Below are 26186 nucleotides of genomic sequence, written 5' to 3' on the forward strand. Positions count from 1 at the left end.
CTGTACAGTGCCGAGTGAGGCGGCTCCCACCAATCCTAGCGCTGCTGTCATGCTGGTGACAGCAGCACCAGGATTGGCCAAGGGAGTTGATGCATCCAGTTCCAGGGAAGGAGGAGGTCCGGACCGGAGAACGTCGTGTTCGTGGAAGGTAAGTGTTTTTTTAATAAATTATTTGCGCACGCTTTTGTTTTATATATTATTTGAGCGCTGGCCAGCGCCCACCACCCCCATAGATGCCAGCCACCACTGTACACCCCCTAAAAAAATTATTCTGAAGTAAATTGATGGGTACAGGTGCTTTTAGTCTGGTATGTTGAGGTGTCTGTTGGATTTCACCCTGGATTTTTACATACCCACACTGACAAAAAAACACACTCTCTCGTCTCTGCCTTAAAACTTGGGGGCATATTAGCAAGAACCTCATTAAAATTATCGCCGTTTTAGTGGCAGGAAACTGCCACTAAAGCAGCGATAATGGGCTTGCTAATAAGCGTTATAGAATTCCAATAGAAGCCCAGGTTAGATGTCCTGCACATCTAACCTGGGCTTCTATTGGAATTCTATAAAACATACTAGCAAGCCCATTATCGCCGTTTTAGCAGCAGTTTCCTGCCGCTAAAACTGTTATAATTTTAACGAGGTTCTTGCTGATATGCCCCTAGGTTAGTTTGAAAATTATTGCGTTTCAAGTAACCCTGATAATCCGCACTCCTCTCTCACTTTCCACTTGCTCTTAAAACCCCCTCCTGTCCTGCTTCTCATAATGTATTTTAACAAGATATGCCAGTGTGATTGTCGAGAACTCTGAAGCTTACACCCCCAATCTTACTGACCAAGATACGCCCCTGGAGCCTAGTGCGTTCATTACTTGAATGGGCAGAGTGAGACATGACTACCGCTTAGGTCGCCTGCTTACCTCTAAGTACCTAGCTGTGATGTCATTAGCTCAGGAAGGGGATCCTCTTAGGCCCGTAAGTATGTTACACGAGCAGGATAACAGATGTGTGGAAACAGCTCTTGTCCTAATCCCAACTAAGCTTTGAAGTCACCAACCCATCCCTGTCCAGTTCATTTCCTGGTTCAGTTGCGGGCCAGCTCTGTCCTCTCCTGTCTGAGTAAACTGCTAGTAGGGAGGTTGATTGCCAATGATGTTGGTGGCCTGGATCTGTGACCTTAGGCTACTACAATGGAGGAACAGAAGAGGGCAGGGAGGACATTAGAAGAAATGAGAAAACATGATAATGTGTTGTGTCCAGGTGACTGAGTCCTCAATAAAAATTCAAATGGTTTATTGGTGGGGACATTTGGCGGACCCACATATGGCATCAATGCTTAATTTGTGATGGTGCTTGAAAGTGGTAGGTAACGGAACTTATTTTTGGGGGCCAGAACTTATGTTTCATCATATACTTTGACCCAGTGCAAGGCGGCGAAAGAAAGAAAAGGGAGAAAGAAGGAGAAAAGGAAAGATGGGAAAATAGTAACTAATGAAGAAGGCAGTGATGAAAAATAATCTGCAAGACCGAGACAGGAAGTATAGGGTTGGGAAGAAAGAGGCAAGAACTGAAGGCAAGACTAAGCAAGCCTGGTACACGGGAGTTGGTGGCACCAGCCAGTGGCGGCTGCCATAAACAAAGGGTAGTGGGGCAGGTGGAGGGAATGCGGGAGGAGTCGTGCGAGTGGGGGTTAGAAATACTTTTTTTTTAAGAACATACCGTTAGCCGCTGTCGCCTCCAGCATTTCGTTGCACCGCCTCTCCTCTTCCTGCCTGGTTCCAGAAGCCCCTGGGATAGACTCCCATCCAATCCCTGTGCTGTAGAGCAGCACGTGGATTGTCCTGAGTGGGCTAGAAAGATGATCTGTTCAGGTCAGGGAGTCTGTGGCATTTCTCCAGCCCGTCTGCTCAATGCAGCTGAGATGGAGAAAACCTAAGTGCGCATGTGTGTTTTGGTGGACTGAGACGGCCAATCAAACACACATGAACATTTAGGGAGTGGAGTGCACGTACCACTCCTCCTCCCCCTCCCATTCCTTGGCCACGCCCCTCTGTCCAGCACTGGCTCAGAACCAGCAAATGCAAAATAAAATGATGCAAGAACATCATTTTATTTTTCATTTGCTGGATCTGAGCCAGGTAGTGGGGCAACGCTCCTCCGCCATTGCAGATGAGCCGCCACTGGCACCAGAAGCAGCTCCACAGGAAAATCTTAGACCACTGCACTTAAGCACTGTAGGCTGAGGAGTAAACGGGTGGCAGACAAAGGAATCAAGAGTGAAGGGCACTTTAGGAGGGACTAGGTGAGAAAAATGTTGAGGAATAGAAACATTTCTGATGAAAGAGGAAGCGGTTTACTTCAAAAAGTAACACTGTCGCTTGTGCACATGGTGAAACTGGCCCCTTGTCCTCCTCCTCCTCCTGTCCTTTCCTTCTATTCCTTTGTCCCCTACACCTCTCTGCCATGTCTGGTAAGAGACTGCCCTCCCAAATCTCCCTCCACACACCGATAACTGCACACATGCCCACACTCAAAGGTTGGAGGAAATCTGAAGTATTTGGAAGAACCCCGCCCCCCCCCCCCCCACACACACACCCTCACAGAATTTCAGGGTGAAGATGGCCGATTGCTGAGACAATCACTCCAGGACCAGGAGCGGGGCCTCACGATCCTTCTGACTTTTTCGGTTTCAAGTAGGAGGCGTCAGAAAAGTTACCACAGAGATAACTGGCTTGTGGTGGCCAAGCGTTCATAGCAACGTCGCTTTTTGATCCTTCGATGTCGGCTCTTCCTATCATTGTGAAGCAGAATTCACCAAGCGTTGAATTGTTCACCCACTAATAGGGAACGTGAGCTGGGATTAGACCGTCGTGAGACAGGTTAGTTTTACGCCTACTGATGATGTGTTGTTGCAATAGTAATTTCACGATGCAGGCCTTGTGCCCACGTCCAGGCCTGATGGGGTGGGAGACTCATGTTTTGAAAACAAAATAATTTTTTCCTAAATCCTCCTTATCTATTCCCAAATGTCGACAAGAACAGAGGTGGGTTTCTTCTGTGTTCATATTTTTAGGCTGCTGGAGGCATTTCTTTGTGATGCCCAATAGACCTTTGATCTATATTATGTGATTGGATTACTAGAAGGAACTTTACATTTGGAGAGGAATTAAGAAAACCTTATAAACGGGCACAGTTCTATGTATTGACCTATATAGTAAAACGGGCATGCATCTTATGTAAATCGTGGGGTGTACCAGTGTGCGGTGATGATGGAGCATGTGACCACGCTTGCATCAGTGCACTGACGTGATGCCAGCACGGTCCTCGCTGGTGTTTGTCCTGTCCTTGCCTCACTCTCCGACCACACAAGATACCCTCAATCCCCAGGCAGTGCAAGACGGAGTGGGAGGGCATTTCTGAGGGTGGATAACCACCCCTTTACAGTATGACAGTTAAAATTATTCAGGGCCTCTGGAATTATGTGGCAGAGGAGGACCGACGAATTATGTGGCAGTGTTGAGAAAATTATGCAGCAAGAAAATGCAAACGATGCGGTGTCATGCAGTACATTTTGTGATAGTATTACTTCATTACTTTGTCATTTTTAAACCTTGAAATACTGTCTCGGTAAAGGTTTCACCTCATTATCACCCATTTAACACCCAAATACAGCAAAAAGGCAACTGACAGGTGACCAGTCAACCTTTGTGACAGGCGGCAATAAGTGTCACTGCATTTTTAGTAACTTATGATCTGTTTGTGCTAGAAATGTTTTTTTTGTGTAAAAAACATCAAATTATGCAGCAGGTGACAGATTATGTTGCAAATGTTGCAAATGCAGTATTATGTGGAAAAAGCTGCGGCCACTGCATCGCATAATGTTAGTTTACCTGAATATACATTATGTGTGTGTCGTAGTAGGAGCATTTTGAATTTAATAACACATTACGAAAACCTCAAAAATTAATGTTAAGCAGCATTTTGTATTTTCATCTATGCAGCATAACGTCTTATTTGAATTAATGTTGGACTACTGCACGCATTGATTAATAAAACTAAGTGGGTCTTAGCACCCACTGCTGAGATCCCATGTGATCTGCAGGTCTCATGTTTAAATCCTAGCATGGTGGATTCAGCTGAAGTCAATGAAGTCAATGTAAAGAGTACTGTACAAGAATGAGTAATAATGGAACAATTACAATGCTAATGGTCATTTTGCAGCCTTGGGATTTACTTGCATCACAAAAAACTACTTTCAAATTTGAAGCAGTAGCAAGCTAGCAGGATGTCACAGTTTCAATTTTTTAACTGAAAATAGTGTCTCTTTCTAAAGCTTAGAAGAAGGCATAGATCATATCATGACTAAAGTTTGGTTAAGTTTGAGAACCCATAGCCAGGGCTTGTAGTGATGTAATGAACCTCCTGCTAATTGGAGTATCTTGTTATATAATTTTCTGATGAGATCATAGATACACCACAGATATTGAAATGTTGAGACAAACGGAATGATGTAAACGTAATGATCTATTAATGCTGTACAAACACGTAATGAATATATGTTTTGTGTTTGAATGCTATTTCAGGTTGGGCTCCGGTTGAGTTACCGTGAGTACCTGACGACACGGTACAAAACCGTAAGTTTTTTTTACTATAAGAGGAAATTGCAATTTATTTTTCCTTTTTTCACACGAATATCCTCACGGAGTGGACGTGCCTTAGCGTGTACGGACCCCCGGGGGATTACACATTTTTGGTCCTGATGAAAGCTGCGCCATAATTGGCTTCTTGACAGCAGAAACATGTTGACCTTATTATTTTTGTAGGAGACAGTGATTATTACTAATATAACAGTCTCCCCACCAGTTTTTAATGTGACCAACAGACCACTGAATAAAGTTTTTTGAGGTACTGTTGATCTCTTTTAACTCTTCACTTATTTTCACTGAGCACATAGCACTGATATCACCATCAACCTGCTCCGCTGCAATCGCAGGCGTTGTAGCACACAGGGGAGATACTCGGTTTCCCCCGTGGGAACCCCATGATGAAGCATGTCACCACTAGGGTGAGTGAGGGTTCTTTTTACAAATAGTATCATTTTATTTATGATTAGGTTGTCTCACTATTCTTAATCATTTGTTTGTTCTGTTGCACACAGTGATCTAACTTGATAGTTGCTCTTTTGTTGTTGAAAGATTTTGTAGTGGGGTAGGAGAGTGACTATCTTTATCCCTGACTCTCTTGTTGTTGAAATACAGTTTCAATTATCTCTGATCACCAGCTAATACTTTATCTCGGATCGTCCCATAAGCACGAATACGCTTTGAAGGTGTATTAGAACATTGGAATGTTGAGCACTTCACTGAAGACAATGGCATGCTCTGGGCTTCTAATTGCTGGTAGAAGCCCGGAGCTTCAAAATTCAAATGGTTGCTCACAGCTGTTGCTGTGAACAAAGGCCTCATGGAGACCGAGGGGATTTCAACCCCCAAGGGCTTCATGAGGCCTTTGTTTTATAAATTAGATCATTCTGCACTCTAGGGTCGGAATGTTCTAATAGCCTAAGAGCCTGACATAGCGGCCTCTACCGGCCATTAAAGGCCTGATCCCTTGTTAAAGGCCCTCGCATTTGGCTTGGGCCTTTAATGCTGGAGTGGGCCTTTAATGGCCGGCAGAGCCTGCTACATCAGGCTCTAACGCTATAGTGTTAAACTGGTTCCCTTCCTATTTATTGAGCAACAAGGGGTTCCTCAAGTCTCCATTCTGTCTTTGATTCTACCAATCTATATTTGGTACCACTTGGATCTATCCTCAGAAGCCAGGAATTCTTTATCATCATTATGCGGACAACACCCAGATCTATTATAAGATTTTGTCTCCGAATGATATTGCTTTGCTCTCTAGCACCCTGGAAAACTTTAAAAGATGGATGTCCAATCACTGCAGAAAACTCAAGTCCTCTAAAACGGAGGTTCTTAAAAACTCCTGAGATAAAATCCAACTTACCTGTTCAATCATGGATTGATCCCGCACTCTCCTTCATTGTAAACCTGTTATGACGCATAGTGCCAACACCCTGAGTGTCAACCTCAACAACCTGCAAAGACAAATCTCTACCAAGAGAATACATTACTAACCTGGGCTACTTTGTGGTATCAGACTGTTTATTCCTGAACAAAACATACAGTCTTTAGTTCAGGCACTGGCTGTTTCCAGCCTGGATTGCAGGAATTTGCTTCTCACTGGCCTGCCAAGAGTTAACAATCTCCTATTAGAGCTGCGCTAAATGTAGCTTCTCACTTTACTTCTGGATGCAAGCAATTTGACCTCTTTACTCCTTAAAACACTGCAGTGACTTCCCATGGAAGCAAGAGTGCAGTTTGTGACCACTTGTACCCCTTGCAAAGCCCCACACATGTCCGGTGCTTCCTGTTAGGCTGGGAAAATTGTCAATCTCTGACAGTCAATAGCTCTCGATAGATGTAGAATCTCCTCTCCTTGGCCTCCTACATTCAAAGAACAGTGTATGCGTAATTCTTTCTCTAACAGCGCCACACGCATTCGTACAGCTCACTGTCTTGCAACTTTTAAAAACTCTGCTTTTTAAGAGACACTTACTTTGAGACTCAGAACATTATCTACTGTTCTAACATCTAACCCCTTTCACGTAACCAACAGATGGGCAACATTTGATTCCTTCTCAACAGGCTATCTCTCCCTTCTGAAGATTTCCACCCTTCTTTGTGTTATTTCAGAGTACCTTTTCTTCTTTCAACTTTGACTCTTTCTAATCCTTCCATTGATTTACTATTCTTCTATATTTAACTTTTTTCCCTACTTTCTACTCCATTTTGTTGATAACATTTTGGGCCCCCGTTCAGTGGTTGTGGATGAGTTTTACCCTGATTTGGACATGTTAGGTTGGTTTTGTTTATAATTATATGTAGCCTATTTGTGTTCATTTGACTGACACTGTATTTTTAGGTCGGACTACTAAGAGCTGTGGCTGTCTTGCTAAGTTAATGTAGATAAAAGAAACTTACAAGGACCAAGCTGTTCGGTGAAGTGCACTGGACATGTTATTGGTCCACTGCATCATTGCAGTATGATTGGTACATGACTGAGCGCTGAACTATTTTTGCATTTAACAAACAGAAACATGTTGCAGTCAAACGCAGTCTCTCATACCAGTTTGGTGGCCATTTTGGATTTAGCATATATTCTTGAACCCAACATGGCTAGCATACTGGACAGGGACCACTGCATTTCCCCGGTGCCACACTTCTATCACCCACTCCCACTGCACACAACCTTCAGCATCACTTTCTTCAAATGTACTGCACAACTTCTGTGCACAGTCACACTGCACCCGAACCACCACATTGCATTGTCACATCATTGCGCCACACTGCCACTCATTGCATTACCACATCCCAGCCCCACATTACTTCCCCAAAAATCGCCCTCCAGAACTGAACTATTAACACCAAGTATCACACTACAACCCAAGCCCCATGCAATTAGCTCAGCACTATACTATCCTGTCTCAAAGGGCACGTTGATCTCCAGAACCACACTGCTGCTTGCACCACTAGCCCTGCTCTATCCTTTGCCACCCACATAACGGTACTAGCTAGCCAAGCCACTGCACTACCAACCCACTGCTGCCCGCTACAGCATTACCACTCTATGCCACCACATTACAACGGGTATAAAGAAACAGCATGTTACAGCACTGAAGGGGGGTGGGGTCGCACACTACTCACTCACCGGCGGTATCGCTCCTAAGGACTCTGGTTAGTGTAGTTAAGTGTTCCGCGATGCATCATCTTTCGATCTTCTGCTATCTTCGCTGTCTTCGCCATCCCTGGACACGTGTTTCGGGGTATCACCCCTCGTCAGCAGGGATAGGCCGTGTTCTGGGGTTGTCGATGGCTGCCAAATATCTGCCAGGTTTAGTACCACTCAGGCGCGTAGGTGCAGGATCCCAGGCTCGTCAGCCGGTGGCTCAAGGGAGCTTAAAGTTACAAAAGGGGGGTGGGGTCGCACACTACTCACTCACCGGCGGTATAGCCCCTAAGGACTCTGGTTAGTGTAGTTATGTGTTCCGCGATGCATCATCTTTCGATCTTCTGCTATCTTCGCTGTCTTCGCCATCCCTGGACACGTGTTTCAGGGTATCACCCCTCGTCAGCAGGGATAGGCCGTGTTCTGGGGTTGCCGATGGCTGCCAAATATCTGCCAGGTTTAGTACCACTCAGGCGCGTAGGTGCGGGATCCCAGGCTCGTCAGCCGGCGGCTCAAGGGAGCTTAAAGTTACAAAAGGGGGGTGGGGTCGCACACTACTCACTCACCGGCGGTATCGCCCCTAAGGACTCTGGTTAGTGTATTTAAGTGTTCCGCGATGCATCATCTTTCGATCTTTGGCCTATCCCTGCTGACGAGGGGTGATACCCCGAAACACGTGTCCAGGGATGGCGAAGATAGCAGAAGATCGAGAGATGATGCATCGCGAACACGTTACTACATTAACCAGAGTCATTAGGGGCGACACCGCCGGTGTGTGAGTAGTGTGCGACCCAACCCCCATTTGTAACATTAAAGCTCCCTTGAGCAGTTGGCTGACGAGCCTGGGATCCCGCACCTATGCGCCTGAGTGGTACTAAACCTGGCCGATATTTGGCAGCCATCGACAACCCCAGAACATCGCCGATCTCTGCTGACGAGGGGTGATACCCCGAAACACGTCTCCAGGGATGGCGAAGACAGCAAAGATAGCAGAAGATCGAGAGATGATGCATCGCGAACACGTTACTACATTAACCAGAGTCCTTAGGGGCGACACCCCGGTGTGTGAGTAGTGTGCGACCCCACCCCCATTTGTAACATTAAAGCTCCCTTGAGCAGTTGGCTGACGAGCCTGGGATCCCGCACCTACGCGCCTGAGTGGTACTAAACCTGGCAGATATTTGGCAGCCATCGGCAACCCCAGAACACGGCCTATCCCTGCTGACGAGGGGTGATACCCCGAAACACGTGTTCAGCAATGGCGAAGACAGCGAAGATAGCAGAAGATCGAGAGATGATGCATCGCGAACACATTACTACATTACCCAGAGTCCTTAGGGGCGACAACGCTGGTGTGTGAGTAGTGTGCGACCCCACCCCCATTTGTAATGTTACAGCACTGCTACCCCTGCACAACTGAATAGCCCCCTCTAGTACCTCGCTACCATGTCAGCACTGCACTGCCGCTCCAATTCTAGTGCTATTGTGAATAATAGCAATAGACTACCACTCCATAGGAACTCACAATAACCCCAACCACTGCACTCACCTCAGCCGTGGCCCCAGAAACTCACAGCAGCACACTACGACATGGCACAGCTCTGCCAGCTCCAACACTGCACTTCCACCCACTATACAGGACTGCCATCTTTGAGAACCACATTATAACACACTGCCACCATAGCACCACAAGCCAGCCCTTGCTACTGCTTATTAGCAATATAATAAACTCCCTAAACATTGCACTATGTCCTAGACATTGCATTACTACTCTGAGCATTGCATTAAAATCCCAACATGATTGCACTACCATCTCTCATTAACACATTACTATCGCCACTGCACTATCATCCCATCCCATCCCACCACTCTCGGCAGCACAGTATGACCTCCCATCACCATAGCACCACCCCCCACCACAGCACTACAGCTCGATGGCACATTAATACCACACACATTTCCATTCTACCATCCCTGCAGAGTGATACCACCATCCACATTCCACTGCACTGCAACCCTCAGTACCACTCTAATAATATCAGTGCTGCACTGCTAGACCCTCTACCATTGTTTCTGCACAACACCTCACTAGCACCTGACACTGCTGCACTACTGTCATACTACCACCCAGCCACTAAAGTACTTCTCAAAGCTGGCACTGGCGAGGCCACAACCCAAACACAAGAAACAGTGAATGTCCACAAGGAGCTGATCGGGCCAGGCACCCAGAACACCACGTGTGTCTCCAGCAGCACCGTCAAGGCCGTTCGCTATTCTTTAATCCCAAAATCTGACACTCTCATTACAGTATCTCAACAGGTCCCTCATCTTACCCTCCTATTATTTCAATCTGCATTCTTCACTTTTAACCCAAAGACAAAGTAGGAGTTACGGTTCTTGGTCCAAGTTTCTAAACACAAAATGCAGCCATGTCCCGAAGCAAGTCTGAAGCAACTCCATCTGTCATTTGAACCGAAGTGACATCCACGCAGTGGCGACTGGTAGGGAACGGTGGCGGTGGCGGGGAGGAGGGGGTTTAGAAAACAAAAAATACTTACCTTGTCGTCGGTCACCAGCCGCGGCCTCTCCTCTGCCACAGGAAGCACCCAGGCTCCCCTAGCCAATCACGAAGCTGCCTTACAGCAGTGTCGTGATTGGTTGAGTGCCGTGGTTCAGTGCTCAGACAGGCAATGGGAGGCTGTGCATGTTGTCCAAACAATCTGTACAATACAGCCGGTGGAGAACATGCAAAGTGTACATGGCGGTTTAGCATGCCCAAGAAGGCTAGCCAAACCGTCATGCGCACTTTAGGTGTAGAAGCAACCACTCCTCCTCCCTCTCCGAGGCTGTGACAAGCCCAGCTCAGCCCGCCCCAACCTAGCTGGCTCCTTACAGAAGAAGAAAATGATAATAACGTAACAATATTAACGTTGCGTTATTATCGTTTGCTTTTTACACTAGTGGGGCGTCGCTCCTCCACCACCCTAGCAACAACGATTGATATCTCCCTCTTGAAAGGAATTATTCAAAGATCTCTGATCCAAATGCTGGCTAACCACCGACCAAATCTCCATCCTCTTCTCTCACAGCAAGACTCTTGGAAAATAAGGTCACAAGACAACTCTAATGATACAAATCCTTCAAAATCATCAAACTGGATATACACAGACGCAGGCAGAACTATTGAATCCTTTGGAAGAAAATAAAAACACAGCACTCTGGACAGTGGACAGTGACTAGTCGGCTTTATTCAGGCCAAAGGTGGGCTTCTAGGGGTGTAGTAAGTTCAGTAATGCCCTAACCCTCATCCTGCCTTGTTGAGACCCTGTTTACATGCATGCTTTACATATGCACCTCAGCCCTTTAAACATAGTGGTTACCCTGCCTTGTTTAGGTTAAGGGTGGGTCACTAGAGGCCCAGTAAAGAATAACAATGAACCAATCCCTTATCTTGCCTGGTTGAGGTCCTGGTTATACACAGGGTAGGTAGCATGCACCGAGCACTTCATGCATAGGGGCCTCCATCGGGTAGTAATAAGATCAGCCCCGTTTATAGTGGCATCATAAACCAAATTGGGACGTAACAACCCGTGGTTCTAGGCAAACAACCTCCTTAGTCACAGGGACCTGGTCTCATGCGGGTTTTGCGCTATGCAATTGTCCACTCTATGTTTCGGCCTTCAGCTGGTGCCCTGGCACCAATGAGACTGGCTATTTCAACAACATGTACTTCATCCTCTGGTTGGGGCTAATGCAACTGGCATCCTGTAGCAATATAAGTTGTGGTGGTGAAAAGTGTAGCGCACTAGGCTCCCCGGTTTCACGCTGAGAGGAGGTTTTTTTAATGTGATGTCTATCCTTTTTATTTTACCCCTTTTCTTAATAATCACTTGAAGGCATGCCCAATGTATGTTCTGTAACGTTTATTGTTTTTACCAACTGATAAACTATTATCTATCCAGCTACCCTATCCTCGACATTTTGCAACCCCTAATGCCATTGACTACAACATATTATTGAGAAGGCTCTGTAATTGTCTGTATTCTCTGGGACTGCCCTAGCTTGGATGAGATCATTCCACTCAAACTGTAGTAAATAACTTCTTATCAGAAAATCTGAATCTTCCTAATGTAGATGTGCATTATATATGGGCAGCCATGGGTAGCAGTTGTTACCTGGGGCTTGATCTTTGGTACCTCTGGCACAGCCTTACTCCTGTTCTCAGGGGTCAACAATGCCTTTTAGTGGTTAAGGGAAGGACACAGGGAGAATTCAGTGATACTTCCGGGGTCAAAGTGCACATAATGCGACTTCGATTATCCCAGACCTTTTTGGGACTCAAGGTACATGCATGCACAATGTCATGCAGGGTTGTACGATGGTACAATGCAGGTAAATACATCGTATGCCTTTACTGCACATTTTTTACCACACAGATGAGAGGCTCCTTTTCATGAATGAAGACAAGACTGAGATTGCGGCATTAAAAGGATCACAATATGACTTATTCCTCTTAAAATGGCTTCCCAACTTAGCCGCATCTCCACTCACCATGCTGAAGGGTGGGGAATGTGGAAGTTCCATTTGATGTGGACTTCTCTGATCAAGGGCGTGAATGTGCAGCTCTCGCTTCTTGGAAAATCCTTCCACCCCTCCAAACTAGCCCAGGCTAGCATAATAGACAAGTTAAAATTCGAACCTGTTTTGGTCGAGAGTGACAGTGACAGCAGAGGAAAATCTTTTCAAAGTTTGTGGATGGAAAATCGTGAGATATTTATAGAGATGTGGCCAGTTGGGAGACCATTATTTTACTAAGTGCCCCCACCGTTTATTTGCAAATAAACAGGATGAAAAGACCAATCTTTCCTCTTTGATTGAAGAGAGAACTTAAGAAAGGAGCTGCAGATCAGCTGCACAAGTTAAACAAGCATTTGCGATGCAATAGGTCTCGCATTAGGAAAGTTTGAGCTATTGGTATTGTAACTGACACATTTTTTATTTGTGTTGGTTTTGAAAATTAATAGCTTTGTCATTTACAATGCCAATAGTTATACCTTTCGCAAATGTGACACCTATTGCATTTGTAATGCAATATGTGTTGTATTTACGTGAGTTAGATGTATTGATATTACAAATAACAATGGTTTTTATTTTTTTTAAATAATTAATACTTAAATTAAATTTATTGTAATTTATAATGGCAATAGCTTAAACTTTTGTAAATAACTTTTGTGAAGATTATGTTCAGTGTATTTTATTGGGACGAAAATCCAAGAACAGAAGTGAAATATTAACATGTTTTGTGACATTTGTAATAAAGCTTGAAACATTGAGAGAACATATTTGAACCAGTTTTTGTTGAATGGTTGCACAGATTGATGCTGTGGTGGCGCTGAGTGATTTTGTTGTGGTGACGAGTGGGGGCTAATGTGTGAGGGGGCAGTGTGTGAGGGTGCAGTGTGTGAGGGTGCGGGGTGTGATTGTGCTGTGTGTGTGCCCTAAAGTAGTGTGAGTGAGCAATGTGTGAGGGGGCAGTGTGTGAGGGGTGTGATTGTGCAGTGTGTGTGCCCTAAAGTAGTGTGAGTGAGTAATGTGTGAATGCACAGTGTGTGAGGGGTTAGTGTGTGCGGGGTCAGTGTGTGAGGGGGCAGTGTGTGAGGGGGCAGTGTGTGAGGGGGCAGTGTGTGAGGGGTTAGTGTGTGGGGGGCTGTGTGTTAGTGGTCTGTGTGTGAGTGGTCTGTGTGAGTGGGCAGTGTGTGAGGGGGCAGTGTGTGAGGGGTCAGTGTGTGAGGGGGGAGTGTGTGAGGGGGCAGTGTGTGAGGGGGAAGTGTGTGAGGGGGCAGTGTGTGAGGGGGCAGTGTGTGAGGGGTTAGTGTGTGGGGGGCTGTGTGTTAGTGGTCTGTGTGTGAGTGGTCTGTGTGAGTGGGCCGTGTGTGAGTGGGCAGTGTGTGAGGGGGCAGTGTGTGAGGGCACAGTGTAATGAGAGTGTGTGAGTGTGCGAGGGTGCAGGATGTGAGGGTGCAGTGTGTGTGGCCAAAAGTAGTGTGAGTGCGCAATGTGTGAGGGTGCAGTATGTGTGGACTACTTCACTGTGAGTGAGCAATGTGTGAGTGCGCAGTGTGTGAGGGGCAGTGTGTGAGTGGGCAGAGTGTGAGTGGGCAGAGTGAGTGGGCAGAGTGTGAGGGAGCAGAGTGTGAAGGGGCATAGTGTGAGTGGGCAGAGTGTGAGTGGGAAGAGGGCAAGGGGGGCAGTTTGGAGTGGGCTGTGTGTAAGGGGGCAGGCCTATAATACTGAGGTCTAAAGTAACTATTGTTTAGATGTACTACAGTTTATTTATAGTAGTAATTATTAGTTATTTATATTATCAAATACTTAACATTATGTTAGGACTGTCCAAAATAATATTTCAGCCTAATACTTTTCTATAGCGAGTTTTATTGGAGCCTCTTTACAACGTTGGCACGTTTAGCTATCAACAGTGCCCGACCCCTTCTCTTGTGCAGTGATCTCACCAGCATGCCAATTATTGAAAAGGAAGCCTCGTTACCACCGCAAACATCCGACAATTTCTATGCCAACTACCATCCAAGAGACATGTGACGCATCACATACTTGCAGTACAGGCTAGCATTCAGCTACTCCAGAAGAGGGAACCCCTGTATCCGATTAACGTGACAGCAGACCTTGGGACACTTAATGACAGCTGTGGAATCTTACATCTGATTACAAAAGAGGAAGTAGTTGTGGTGCGTTAGACCCACTTCAGTTACATTTGTTCTTATTAAGGACCCAATGCATGTGTAACATCGTAAGCCAGGTCTGCCATGCATTGCAATTTGAGTCGTTTAAAACCATCCCACATTTTACAATAGACGTACAAATACTTTATATAATGTGCATTGCTCGTCCATTAAACAAGACTTATTGGCTATGCCAATGCTTGGTATTACATTGATAGTGCTTTCACAGCTACAAAACGACAGAGCAACAAACCCAGCCTGTGATTCGGACAGCACAGTGACTATAAAGCAAAGAAAGACAGAAAGAAAGAAGCCATAACTGGGCAGGGATGCAGAATTCAAGCCTTTGAATAAAAAAACGTAACAGTGTTGACAGGAGAAGGCAAAAAATGGAACGATAGCCCCGCTGCGGTAGAAAATGTGCTTAAAGTTTGGTTCCGGACTACGAGCCACGTTGGCGAGCAGGACAGAGTTTGCACCAGTGCCTGAGACAGTAAAAGTGAGAATCAGGGAGGAGATGCTACGTTTGCCAGGCATGTACAAAACATTCAAGGAATAAAGGTTCCAGACACAAGCGTAATTAAGTCTGATTGCTCGGGGACATTGCTCCTGATTATATCGACCAATAGTAAACTGCATGCTTAGTTCCTGACCCGAGGTCAGTTATAAGATGTCAGCGATGAATTGTCTGCAGGAAACTGCATAGAATCCTAAATGAAGGTGTTTCTTGTAAATCCGGAGCCTCGAGCTCCGGGGCTGCTAAGAAGAAACAATAATGTAATTGCTTCATAGAGCTGAATACTGTTTGTAATTGCATCGAGTGAATGCCTGCACATGTATGACGAGTTTCTGAGCTAAAAACGAAATGAAGTCAAAAGTAAACATTACAAGCCAGTCAGGAAGGTGGCGTCAAGTAAAATGGCATGACCCCCGAATTTCACATATCTTAACGATATTCATTGATGTTGGTCGGATTCGGAATGTGGCCCTATTGAGGGTTTTGCGCCCCGCTGTTTTGGCTGCAGGGGTCAGTATTACCCATGGGGCAAAATAATTATTGCGTCTAGTGCGGACTGGGGTTGTATTAAGGGCCGTGCATTAAGGCCCATTGTTTGTGGGTCTAGGCAAGTAGGCGCATATGTAGAAATTCCAAGCTGGAAAATTCAAGTCAGGGGGCAAAGACCAAGGTTAATTGTTCCTATTGTGAGATATTTTGTGATACACCTACCTGCGGGCTTTATGTCCGCAGCTCGGATTGGAAAGGAAGCCAGGCAACCTGTTTTGGGACGGGGACGGGGCCGCAAACGGGACCCTACCTCGCGCTCCTGTAGCCAGCCGGAAGATTTGCGTGTGAGCTAGCGGGGCTCCCGTGGTCGTAGAGAGCCCCGCCTGTTACCAACACTGACCCGCTGGCTGCCGAGGGAGACAGCGACATGCGGAAAGACCCCGGTAAGTGTGGAGGGGGAGGGGGGAGGGGGGTGCGCACGCGCGTTTGTGTCTGTCTGTCTGTGTGCGTGTGTGTGTGCGTGTGCGTGCGTGTGTGTGCCTGCCTCTGTGTGTGTATGTGTGTGTTTGCACACTTCAGGGAATCTGAGGCAGGAGATATGCACGGCGCCGGCCTGGACGGGTGCGTCCACAGACACCAATCGCCGCGCGTGCCCGACCCCTGTCTCAGATTCCCAGTAGGCGGGCAACATTAGTTGTCGAGCTGGACGCAATGCTTCGCATTGCTTTCTCCAGCTCGACCTAAAAAGCTTGATACCACAACAGTGGCTAAAATCCATAGCCAGCAGCAGATAACTTTTTTAAAAAGTGGAGGCAGCTCTGAGCCCTCAGGGAAGCGTGCAGATCATCATGTGTGGTCATTGGAACAAGGGCATCAACACAATTCATAAGTTACCCGATAAGAAAGAGCTGATCCAATCTCACGTTCCACCTCTAGTTGCAATTCTCTGGTCAGCTCTGGAGGACTGATGGTTAGGAAGGCTGAGGAGAGGAGTTGGCCTAATGACCTCGAATCTGGCGAACCGGGTTCGAGTCTCGGCAATGACGCTGAACATCCTATGATTCTGGGCAAATCACTTAATCTCCCCGTGCCTAAAAGTGTCTTCATGTAATGCAACTCATGCTATGTAAAGCGCTCTGATACCCGATTCGGGTGAAGTTCGCGCTATATAAAATTCTGGGAAAAAAAAGGCTGCCGAGGGATCAAGTGAACCAGCACCACTGACTGCTGACGTCCGTTTCCAGGAGTAGGCCATTCGGAAGTTACACAATACTGATTCACTTCCACAAATTGTCACAAGCCTGCCAGGACTCATTCAAGCAGATTTTAATCTTTCATGAACTGTTGAGTTAATTCATAATTAACCTTTCATCAGTTCAGTGGGATATGACAGATTAGACATCAACTAATAGTTTGTGAAATCTGCTGGGTAAGATATGATTTTAACAACAGCGGCTGCAGCATTGTTTAAGTGACATTGGTACACTTTTTAGTACAAGGAAAGATAAGTTTGAACAAGAGTGTGCACTCGGGCAACTAAAAAACAATGAGTAGAATATGATTGCTATCTGCATGAGCAATTGTTGGTTTCATTAAAATGAATTATTTTATTTTTTAGTACCCGTCCCATTTGAAATAACATTACAGAGCATTCCAGAACAATTGTTCATTTATGAATGCATCACAGTAGATGTACTGGCAATACGATTTTGTATATGACAGATCATTTCCTACCTAGATAATAAAATAATTTGTTTCAGTTAAAATTTTTACTAATATGTTTTGTCTCTAATTGACCAATGTCATGATTAAACCACGTGTTTTAAGAGTATGTTAACATCTTTTCCTAATATTATTTGTGTAATTTGGCTGCAAATCCATTTATTCTGCAGTACAGCTGACACATGTTTCGCTCTACTGGACTGGGTTCATAAGAGCGTTCTTGAGTCGTGAGAAGACTAAATACATTTTTATAGAACAGAAATTGAAACAAACGTTTTAAATCTGGGTAGGAATTAACTGAAATAGCCAGGATTATATTGAAGATCATACATTGGATTGCATTTTTGAGAACCATTTTTACTAGACAGCTGAAGAAAATGAAATGTGTTTCATTGCAATTAGTACTACAATATAAAATAATGAATGTTAACACAAGCCCCATTGCTCAGAAGAAACTACTTTACTTTGCACTACGCGCTTACCTTTGACTAAGCCAAAAATATCTTGCTTAATTACTCATATTATTTTTGTGAAAGGGAGACCAAGTTCATCGGAGTAGTGTGTACAGAGCATTTTGGTTCCTTTAAATCTGCAAGATAATTCTGCCCTGTCTGACTTTACAAAGGTAAACCAGAACAACAAGGATCGGACATAGTTATTTGCTAAGGGCGTCCTTATAAAATGCAAGGAACAACTGATATATGCATATTCACTTTTTAAGCTGCCAGTGAAAGAGCCGATGTATAAAGGTAAGCGTGTACAGATATCGAGTGCGGAACCCAAGATTTTACTTGCAGCAATCAATGCAGTAGTATAGCAAGGATGCCATGGGCCCTGGTGCAAGCATGGAAAAGAGCCCCTTTGAATGTTGACCGTTTAGTAAAATACAGGAATTATAGGGTTCAGTGACCCCCTCAAGGCCCCAATGTAAGGGCACTGGCTGCACCAAATGTAGCTACGCCACTAGATTTGTTTGTGTTGTGTGGTGGGGAAGCATTCCATTGAAGAATCCTGGTTACAAGTGGAATACTGCACAACATTCATTCTGAATCAGTGAATGAAAAGGTAAGGATTCCCAGTCTGCGCCGGGTTTTAATCTTTACAAAGTGACTGTACCGGCAGATATTGCCCTCTTAGCCTTATGTTTTGTTTACTACTGTGGCAGGCTAAGGAAAGTTTCCAAGACTGTGAAAAAAGAATTTCTGCTCTCTATTAAGACGAGCATTGGCATAGCCAATGGGTCTCGCATTTGGCACCTTATAAGTGTTTATCCATGCAACAGTTGGTGTTGTTGCACCAAGGATATTCTGCTGCTAAATACTTATAGGGTCCAAAAAGCTAGACCTATTGGTTTGTTTTTTAGTGCTTTTTTGTTTAAGTTGCCAGATCTACAATAGCTGGACATGGTTTTTGTTAACAGTTCTTTGCATCAAATGAACTTGCTTTCATTGCTCTGAATGTTGTTTCCATTCTGGTTGTAGGAAGCAGTCATTCCCAGGGTTGTGGGGGCTGCCTAGCTGTGCGCATGCGTCGAACTTTGCAAATGAGAAAAAGCCTGGTGCAGGTGCATTTTACAAGTGTGGAGTGAGTGAGCCCCAGGCAGCATAACTCACTCACACAGGTGTTCACGCACTGCACCTGCATACTTTTATGGTTTAAACCATGGTTTAATGGTATAAGGAATCTCAACCCACTCCCTCCCAGGCATCAAACACATATTTACCAAAAAACTCTGAGAAGAGCCTGCCTGCTGCACTGACGGCTGGTGGTGTGTGTGCCTGGTGGAAGTGTGCACTGGCTGCTGGTGGAAGCGTGCACTGACAGCTGGTGGTGTGTGTGCCTGGTGGAAGCGTGCACTGACAGCTGGTTGTATGTGTCCCCGGTGAAAGCGTGCACTGATGGCTGGTGGTGTGTGTGCCTGGTAGAAGCGTGCACTGATGGCAGGTGGTGTGTGTGCCTGGTGAAAGCGTGCACTGGCGGCTGGTGGTGTGTGTGCCTGGTGAAAGCGTGCACCGACTGCTGGTGATGCGTGTGCCCGGTGAAAGCGTGCACCGACGGCTGGTGGTGTGTGTGTGCCTGGTGAAAGCTGCACTGACGGCTGGTGGTGTGTGCCTGGTGGAAGCGTTCACCGACGGCTGGTAGTGTGTGACGGTGCCTGGTGAAAGTGTGTACTGACGGCTGGTGGTGTGTGTGCCTGGTGGAAGTGTTCACTGACGGCTGGTGGTGTGTGTGCCTGGTGGAAGCGTGCACTGACGGCTGGTGGTGTGTGTGCCTGGTGGAAGCGTGCACTGACGGCTGGTGGTGTGTGCCTGGTGGAAGCGTGCACTGACGACTGGTGGTAGCGTGCACTGACGACTGGTGGTGTGTATGCCTGGTGAAAGCGTGCACTGACAGCTGGTGGTGTGTATGCCTGGTGGAAGCGTGCACTGATGGCTGGTGGTGTGTGTGCCTGGTGGAAGCGTGCACTGTCGGCTAGTGGTGAGTGCCTGGTGGAAGCGTGCACTGACAGCTGGTGGTGTGTATGCCTGGTGGAAGCGTGCACTGATGGCTGCTGGTGTGCGTGCCTGGTGGAAGCGTGCACTGTCGGCTAGTGGTGAGTGCCTGGTGGAAGCGTGCACTGACAGCTGGTGGTGTGTAGGCCTGGTGGAAGCGTGTACTGACGGCTGGTGGTGTGTGTGCCTGATGGAAGCGTGCACGGACGGCTGGTGGTGTGTGTGCCTGGTGGAAGCAGGAGCATTCACAGTGAGAGAAGAAGACACAAATGAAACTAACGAAGAGGGAGGAGGAGAAGGGAGGGGGAGTGCAAGAAGAAGCATGATTCACAGCTAGAAGACACAAATGAAGCTGACCAGGAGAGAGGGGAAAAAGGGAGGGGGTAGGGCAAGCAGAGGAGCCTGATTACAGCAATAAAAACACAGATGGCAGCTGTGCACGTACACGAGATTGTGAACGCAAGCTGTAGGCCAGCAAAAGCCTCTGGTGGCACTTTTAAAAGCCACTTACTAAATGTCTCGAAGAGACCTAAAAATAATATAATTGTGTGCATTTAAAAATAATTCTGCTTCTTCTCTCTGCACCTCAATCCTTCTTCCTTTCAAAATACACCTGCACACATGTATACCATTTTGTAAAGAGCACTGTATAATTTCTAAAAGCAGTGACTGCATATCTTGTAATATGCCCGTTTTTTAAAATGTGTGGTGCATTTTTAAATAATTATGGGCTTTTCATAAATAATTCTCTGAAAATGTGTAAACTATCCTGCAACTTAATAAAAGGATTTCTGAACACTTTAACCCAACAGTTAAACTGCACTCGCCAAAAGACATAGAATTATGGTTTAAATATTATGAAATTACGCAGGGAATTAAAAGAAATGTGATTTAGTTGCTCAAGATTCAAATATTTTGCAGACACCTGCATAATCAAAGCATTTTGTTAGTGGAACTAGGAGATGCTGTGCTTCTTAGCCTAGGAAAGAAAACTCTGTGCCAGAGGCAAACTTTGAAACAGTGAGCAGCAGCACAGAATTTCAAGTAAATAGTGTATTGTGTGTCTGTTTGTTTAGGTCTGGCTTGATGATGCAACTGTCTGGATGATGTTAACAATTCCTTAAGATATACGTCGAGTGGGCTATGACTCCACCTTTAGGAGTATTTCTCTCTCATCTCATGGTAATTACTGGCTGTTTAGTGTATCATTCCACCACCTAAATAGTGCTTGTTTACAATGAATAAGACACTGTTTTACATCTCAAAAACACATACAACTATTAAACATGAGATTCTTTACCTCATTTAAGCATTTCATTCAGACATAAAAATAAATTTCACTGTAGCAGTCATTTAAAACATATTTTAGTCAGGATTCAAAATGCAAGCCAAACCTATCGGTTTGCCAATGCTTTGTGTTGCTGTACCTGTGTCTGCGCTGTCCGTGGTTCTGAAAGATCAGGTTCTTCCAGGTCGGGAAGTGAGTCATCATTACTGTCTGATTCATTACACGAACCTGAAAAACAGTCAGAATGTGCATTTAATTCCTTGCAATTTTCTTGTGCGGTCCTATACCATGTGAGTGTGACACATCAACATGCAAAATAATACATAATTAAGTATAAGGTTAAGCAGACCGTATGCAATACTTTTGGATGTAACTAAACAGAGGAGTTCAATTGGTACAGGTTCATACATGATGTCTTAGCAATTCCTAACGAGTTTTGTTTCCACAGGACCAAGGATGATATTATGTTGCGTTATATTGTTGTCATTTGTATTGTGTTGAGTCTGTCATCAGTATGGGCTCGTGGGGCTTTTGGCTGTTTGGGGAGCCTCAGGGCCTGATTCCTGGATTTGAGTTTCGGTCTGGCCTCTGAGTTGGCGTGTGATGGTGAGGGGGGGGGGGGGGGGGGGTTGCTTGGCTCAGCCAAGGTACCATTCAACACTTAGAGAAGTTTTATGATGAAGATATTGCGGACGGTCCAGTTGTTAAAAGTTTATTCGACTCCTCAGTGTAAGTAATCTAAGCGTAAAGTAGTTTGCAGATACAGTTGTCCTCATTTTTGGCAACCTGCGAATTTATCATTGGAATCTGGGTCTTTTCAACATTAATTTAAAAACACCTTCCTGGCACCAATTCTCAAGAAATCATCACTGATGTCAGTGTGTTAAGCAGCTTTAACCCACTCAGGGTTTCCAAGGCCATACAGCAATTTGGAAGATTGTGAGTGGAATAGCTACAGAGCTTTCTAGAAACGTTGAAAAGTATGGATAAGATGGACACTGGATTCTGCCCTTGATGGCAATAATTGCGGAGCACAACGGTAATCTATCCCTGGGATTTTGTTAGATGCGTCTCCTCCCTTTGATACTTTGGGCTACTCATTTTACATTGAAGGCAGTTCCCTTGCACTGATAAGATTAGGAATGCTGTACATTTCAATTACTCTTTTGGTAGGCCAGCACTCGGGCTCATTGACTGGCACTCTGCCAGCCTTACTACAACCTCTACCAAGGCACTGTACATTTATTATAGCTTCACAACATGTCCTGCTGGCTTAGAGTCCATGGCTTGTGTTGCATCTTTGGTGCCCAACACCAAGTTTCAAATAATGTATTGTGTCCTGCAAGTAAGTCCCCTAAATTGAATAAAGAAAAACTTAATTCAATTATTCCTAACCATAAAGTACATAACTTGAATGCAGTAATTCATTAAAACACAATACAGATGTATAAAAACTCAGGCCCACATGCATCATTGTTACATTTTGCACTTCCTAATTTGCGAAAAATAAGGAATCGCAAATTAAGAAGTGCAAAATGCTATGCATCATTGTTTTCGGTATTCATTTGGGATTCGGTAAAAATCGCAATTTTTACCGAATCCCAAATGAATACCGAATTCTTAAGTGCATTTTCGCAATTCCTATTGATTCCTATGGGCCAAAAGGCCCATAGGAGTCAATGGGAAGGCATCAGCAAATTGCGAGTGGCACTTTGAAAATTTCATGGGTGCAGGGGGGGGTCCAAAGGACCCCCCCATGCACCCCTGAAATGTATTTTTCGCATCATGTTTCACACACACATGTCCTAAGGACATGTGTGTGTGAAACATGAATGTAGAAAAAAAAACATTTGCAGCATTTTAAACACTTTTTCCAAATTTACCGAGTGGTTCAACCACTCGGTAAATTTGGCACCCTAATTGCGACTTTGCACTTATGAAAGTAATGATGCATTGCTTTTAAGAAATCGCACATCTGCGACTTCTTAAAAGCACCCGCAATTTTAGAACTCGCAACAATGTTACGAATTCTAAAATTGCTTCATGCATCCCAAAAAGCACTTTTGCATTCGCAAACGGCCGATTTTAAGTAATCGCACCGTTTGCGACTACAAAAATGCTTGATGCATGTGGGCCTCAGTTCTTAAATCATAGAATTCGTTAAAACCATTCAGCTTAATTTAAAATAGCAGTGTGTGCTATGCTATAATTTAGGTTGAGGTTACTGTACCAACTCAAGAGTCAATTTCACTTTTTAAAATGCCTCTGCATAGTACAGTTCTCAAATGTTTGGGATTCACCGCCCTCTTTTAAAAGTGCAGTGTGCATTTAGAGGCTAAACTAACTTTCTGGTACTCCAACAACAAAGCACAGCTCTGCAGCGCCTTAGTTTTCTTCAGTACTCAGCTTCTCCTGCCCTTTTTAAAAAAAACAACATGTACATTAAATGCAGGTCAAACCTCACAAACTAGTTCCAAAAGGTGAAAAGTACCTATTGGTCTCTAACCAATTTCAGTTTTAACATTTCGGAGTTTGTTCACCAGATTTAAAAATTTTACTCCTCCGCATACCAGAGGAATCGAGGCACCACCTAAAAAAGCTGATGACTGCTTGCCTGCAGGTGCGGATATTCAATTTCAAGAAAATTGGTTTGAGATGTGTCTTCCTTTGGACCATACTTGTTGGGCATGTACACGAGATGACATATTGACTCCTGTTTGTAACTGCATAAACGACAATGTGAGTCTAGCCGCCTGTCCTTCCATGTCGATAGCAAGTCTTTGGAGTCAAAGCGCCCAAAACGATGGAGGGTGAAACTTCGTTTTAAGTCAAATGTGAAGCAATGTACGCTTGTGGCCTCAGATTGTAGTAAGCTATGGATGCTGAATGTGGCGCAAGCCAGGTGTGTTGGTGGAGGTGCCCCTGCAACAACTTCTTTTGTGTTGAATACGGAGAAATTTGTTTCAAAGGGGATCCCTAGAAAAATGTCAACTCATCCAGAGTCGCGTGTTGTGAAGTTACTTCATCCTCGAAAGCGCCAAAGCTTTCGAAAAAATATCGCTTTGCCTTTGCAGAAGTATAAACAGTGCATATCACTTCAACTGAATTAACTCTCAGCGCCTCAATGAACTCTCCGTGTTTCAGTCAGTACTTGGAGACTGGACGCGCATTAAACGTTCTGCAAAGCTGCAAAGTTGTTTTCATTCAGATAGAGCGAAGTTCAATGCCAAACTTTACTGCTTCACGATGTGGCAAAGGTTTACTCTTTCCCCACATTTGTGTGACAAATGGAAATCTTGCAACATTTATGATGCAAAAGGGAAACTTACAGAGAAAATTGAGCATACATTTGCCACTGTGCAAATTTTCATATTGCTAAGTTTGGATACAGTAAAAAGTAACTCGCTTTGGGGTGAAAATGATGCGTAACAGGCAAAAAAAACGGGAACGCTGGAAAACTTCACCAGTGTAAAAAAAAGTTTGACACACATTGTGTGATTTGCGACTGAGTACCACCTCCCTAGGAATAACTAACTGTATTGTAAACAAGGATACGCTGAAATGTGGATTGCTCAGTAATGATAGATATCAAGGTACTAAATGTTTTTTTAGGTCGAGCCTGGGTAGCGCATGCGCTGCTGCAAGGCATGCAATAGTAGAGTATGGCTTTGAAGCCCCGCCCACTCTCCGCCCAGATTTCTAATTGGCTTGTGTCATTGTCATTTGTAAACGCTGGCTTCCGAGTCATTATTGGGCATGTTAGTCCTTCTTTGGTACTTCCTTGTCTGAATTTGTTACCTCCCTTGTAGTAGCACTTCAATGTCAAATGCACTTTGTGCTCTGAAGCACGTTTCTTTTGACTAATGTACTGTGAGTGGTAATAATCAGTTACTTGTGTCTCTGTGGGAAAGATTGTATGTAATAATAACATCCGTGAGGGAATTCCTAAATCGAGGAATGCTCTACAGTGCAAGGCGTGGGTCCGTTTTATCTGGTCTTCTTTGGTTTTATGTGCTCTTCAAGAGACTCTGCCTACCCCCTTTGTAACTCTGATCTTGCAATTAGTCACAAACAAAAGTAAACAAGCAACCACTGGGGAGGGATTTGAAAACCTCCTCCGTTTGGCCGAGCCGTGCGTAGTGCTGGGTGGGGATTCCGCAATTGGTTATACCCTCCCCCCCCTTTTACAGGTTACAAGAGGGTGGTTTGCAAAGCCTCGCATGCAAGCAGGGCCGGACTGGCCATAGCGGGCACCGGGCAATCCCCCGGTGGGCCGCATGGGTGGGGGCCGGTTTTGGGCCCCTGGGGGCCGTTTTTCTTACAGGGTCGTACCTTCCTAGCCTACACTACAGTGAATCCATTTTCTAGACAATAGCAGTGTTGTGTGTTGACTGCAGCAGTTTACAAACATCACAAGCCTACAACAGCATGTAAAGTACAATTTGTGTGCAGTTGTTGTCAACAGCCAATGTGTTTTTTCCTTTTTCTAACCATTTTTATTTAACATTACTTTGAATTGTGTGTGGGGGATTGGACGACCCGGATTTCCCTGGCCAGTCCTGGTTTTCAGAGGACTGTCCTGACGCTTCTCATACGTGTCCCGATTTTGGGGACGAAGGTCAATGTGACGCTTCTCTTACATTTAAATACGTGTCCCGATTTTGGGGACGAAGGCCAATTCATCCTGTAGAGCATAATTCCCGGTGTGCTGTCCCTTTGTTTTACGCTGGATGGTGGAGCAGAGGAATTCTGGTGGATCGAGGTGGCATCAACGCCGCTGGCTGGGAACTGCTCGGGCAGTAACTGACGAATATTATATATATATATATACATATACATATATATATATATATATACATATACATATATATATATATATATATATATATATATATATATATATATATATATATTTGGCTATTGCAGGGCCCTCACCCTGAGCCCCCTGCTCTTCTACCCACTCTGTCTGCCATCTGCTGGAAGCATGCACCCAGCTTCTCGTGTGCTACCTGAAGAACAACTGAAATGCTTAAATTGTTTCAAACTTCCGAAGCGCTTGTGGAAAGAAGAGCAGTTTAATTTCAATTGTGCACTAGTCCCTAAGGACGACGCATTTCGGCGTTTGCCTTCATCAAGAAACGTTACTTGATGAAG

General features: G+C 45.0%; 1 protein-coding gene across 1 annotated transcript in view; it reads right to left on the reverse strand.

The window, feature by feature from the left end:
- The window catches only part of LOC147685106 (uncharacterized), a 359065-nt gene that overhangs the window by 89054 nt on the left and 243825 nt on the right, over positions 1 to 26186 (reverse strand). Inside the window, exon 4 of the mRNA XM_086940991.1 lies at positions 21172 to 21260. Coding sequence (XP_086797117.1) covers positions 21172 to 21260 — 89 coding nt within the window. The remainder of the gene's footprint in view (positions 1 to 21171; positions 21261 to 26186) is intronic.

Source organism: Lissotriton vulgaris, chromosome 10, assembly GCF_964263255.1.
Source record: "Lissotriton vulgaris chromosome 10, aLisVul1.2, whole genome shotgun sequence".
NCBI lineage: Eukaryota > Metazoa > Chordata > Amphibia > Caudata > Salamandridae > Lissotriton > Lissotriton vulgaris.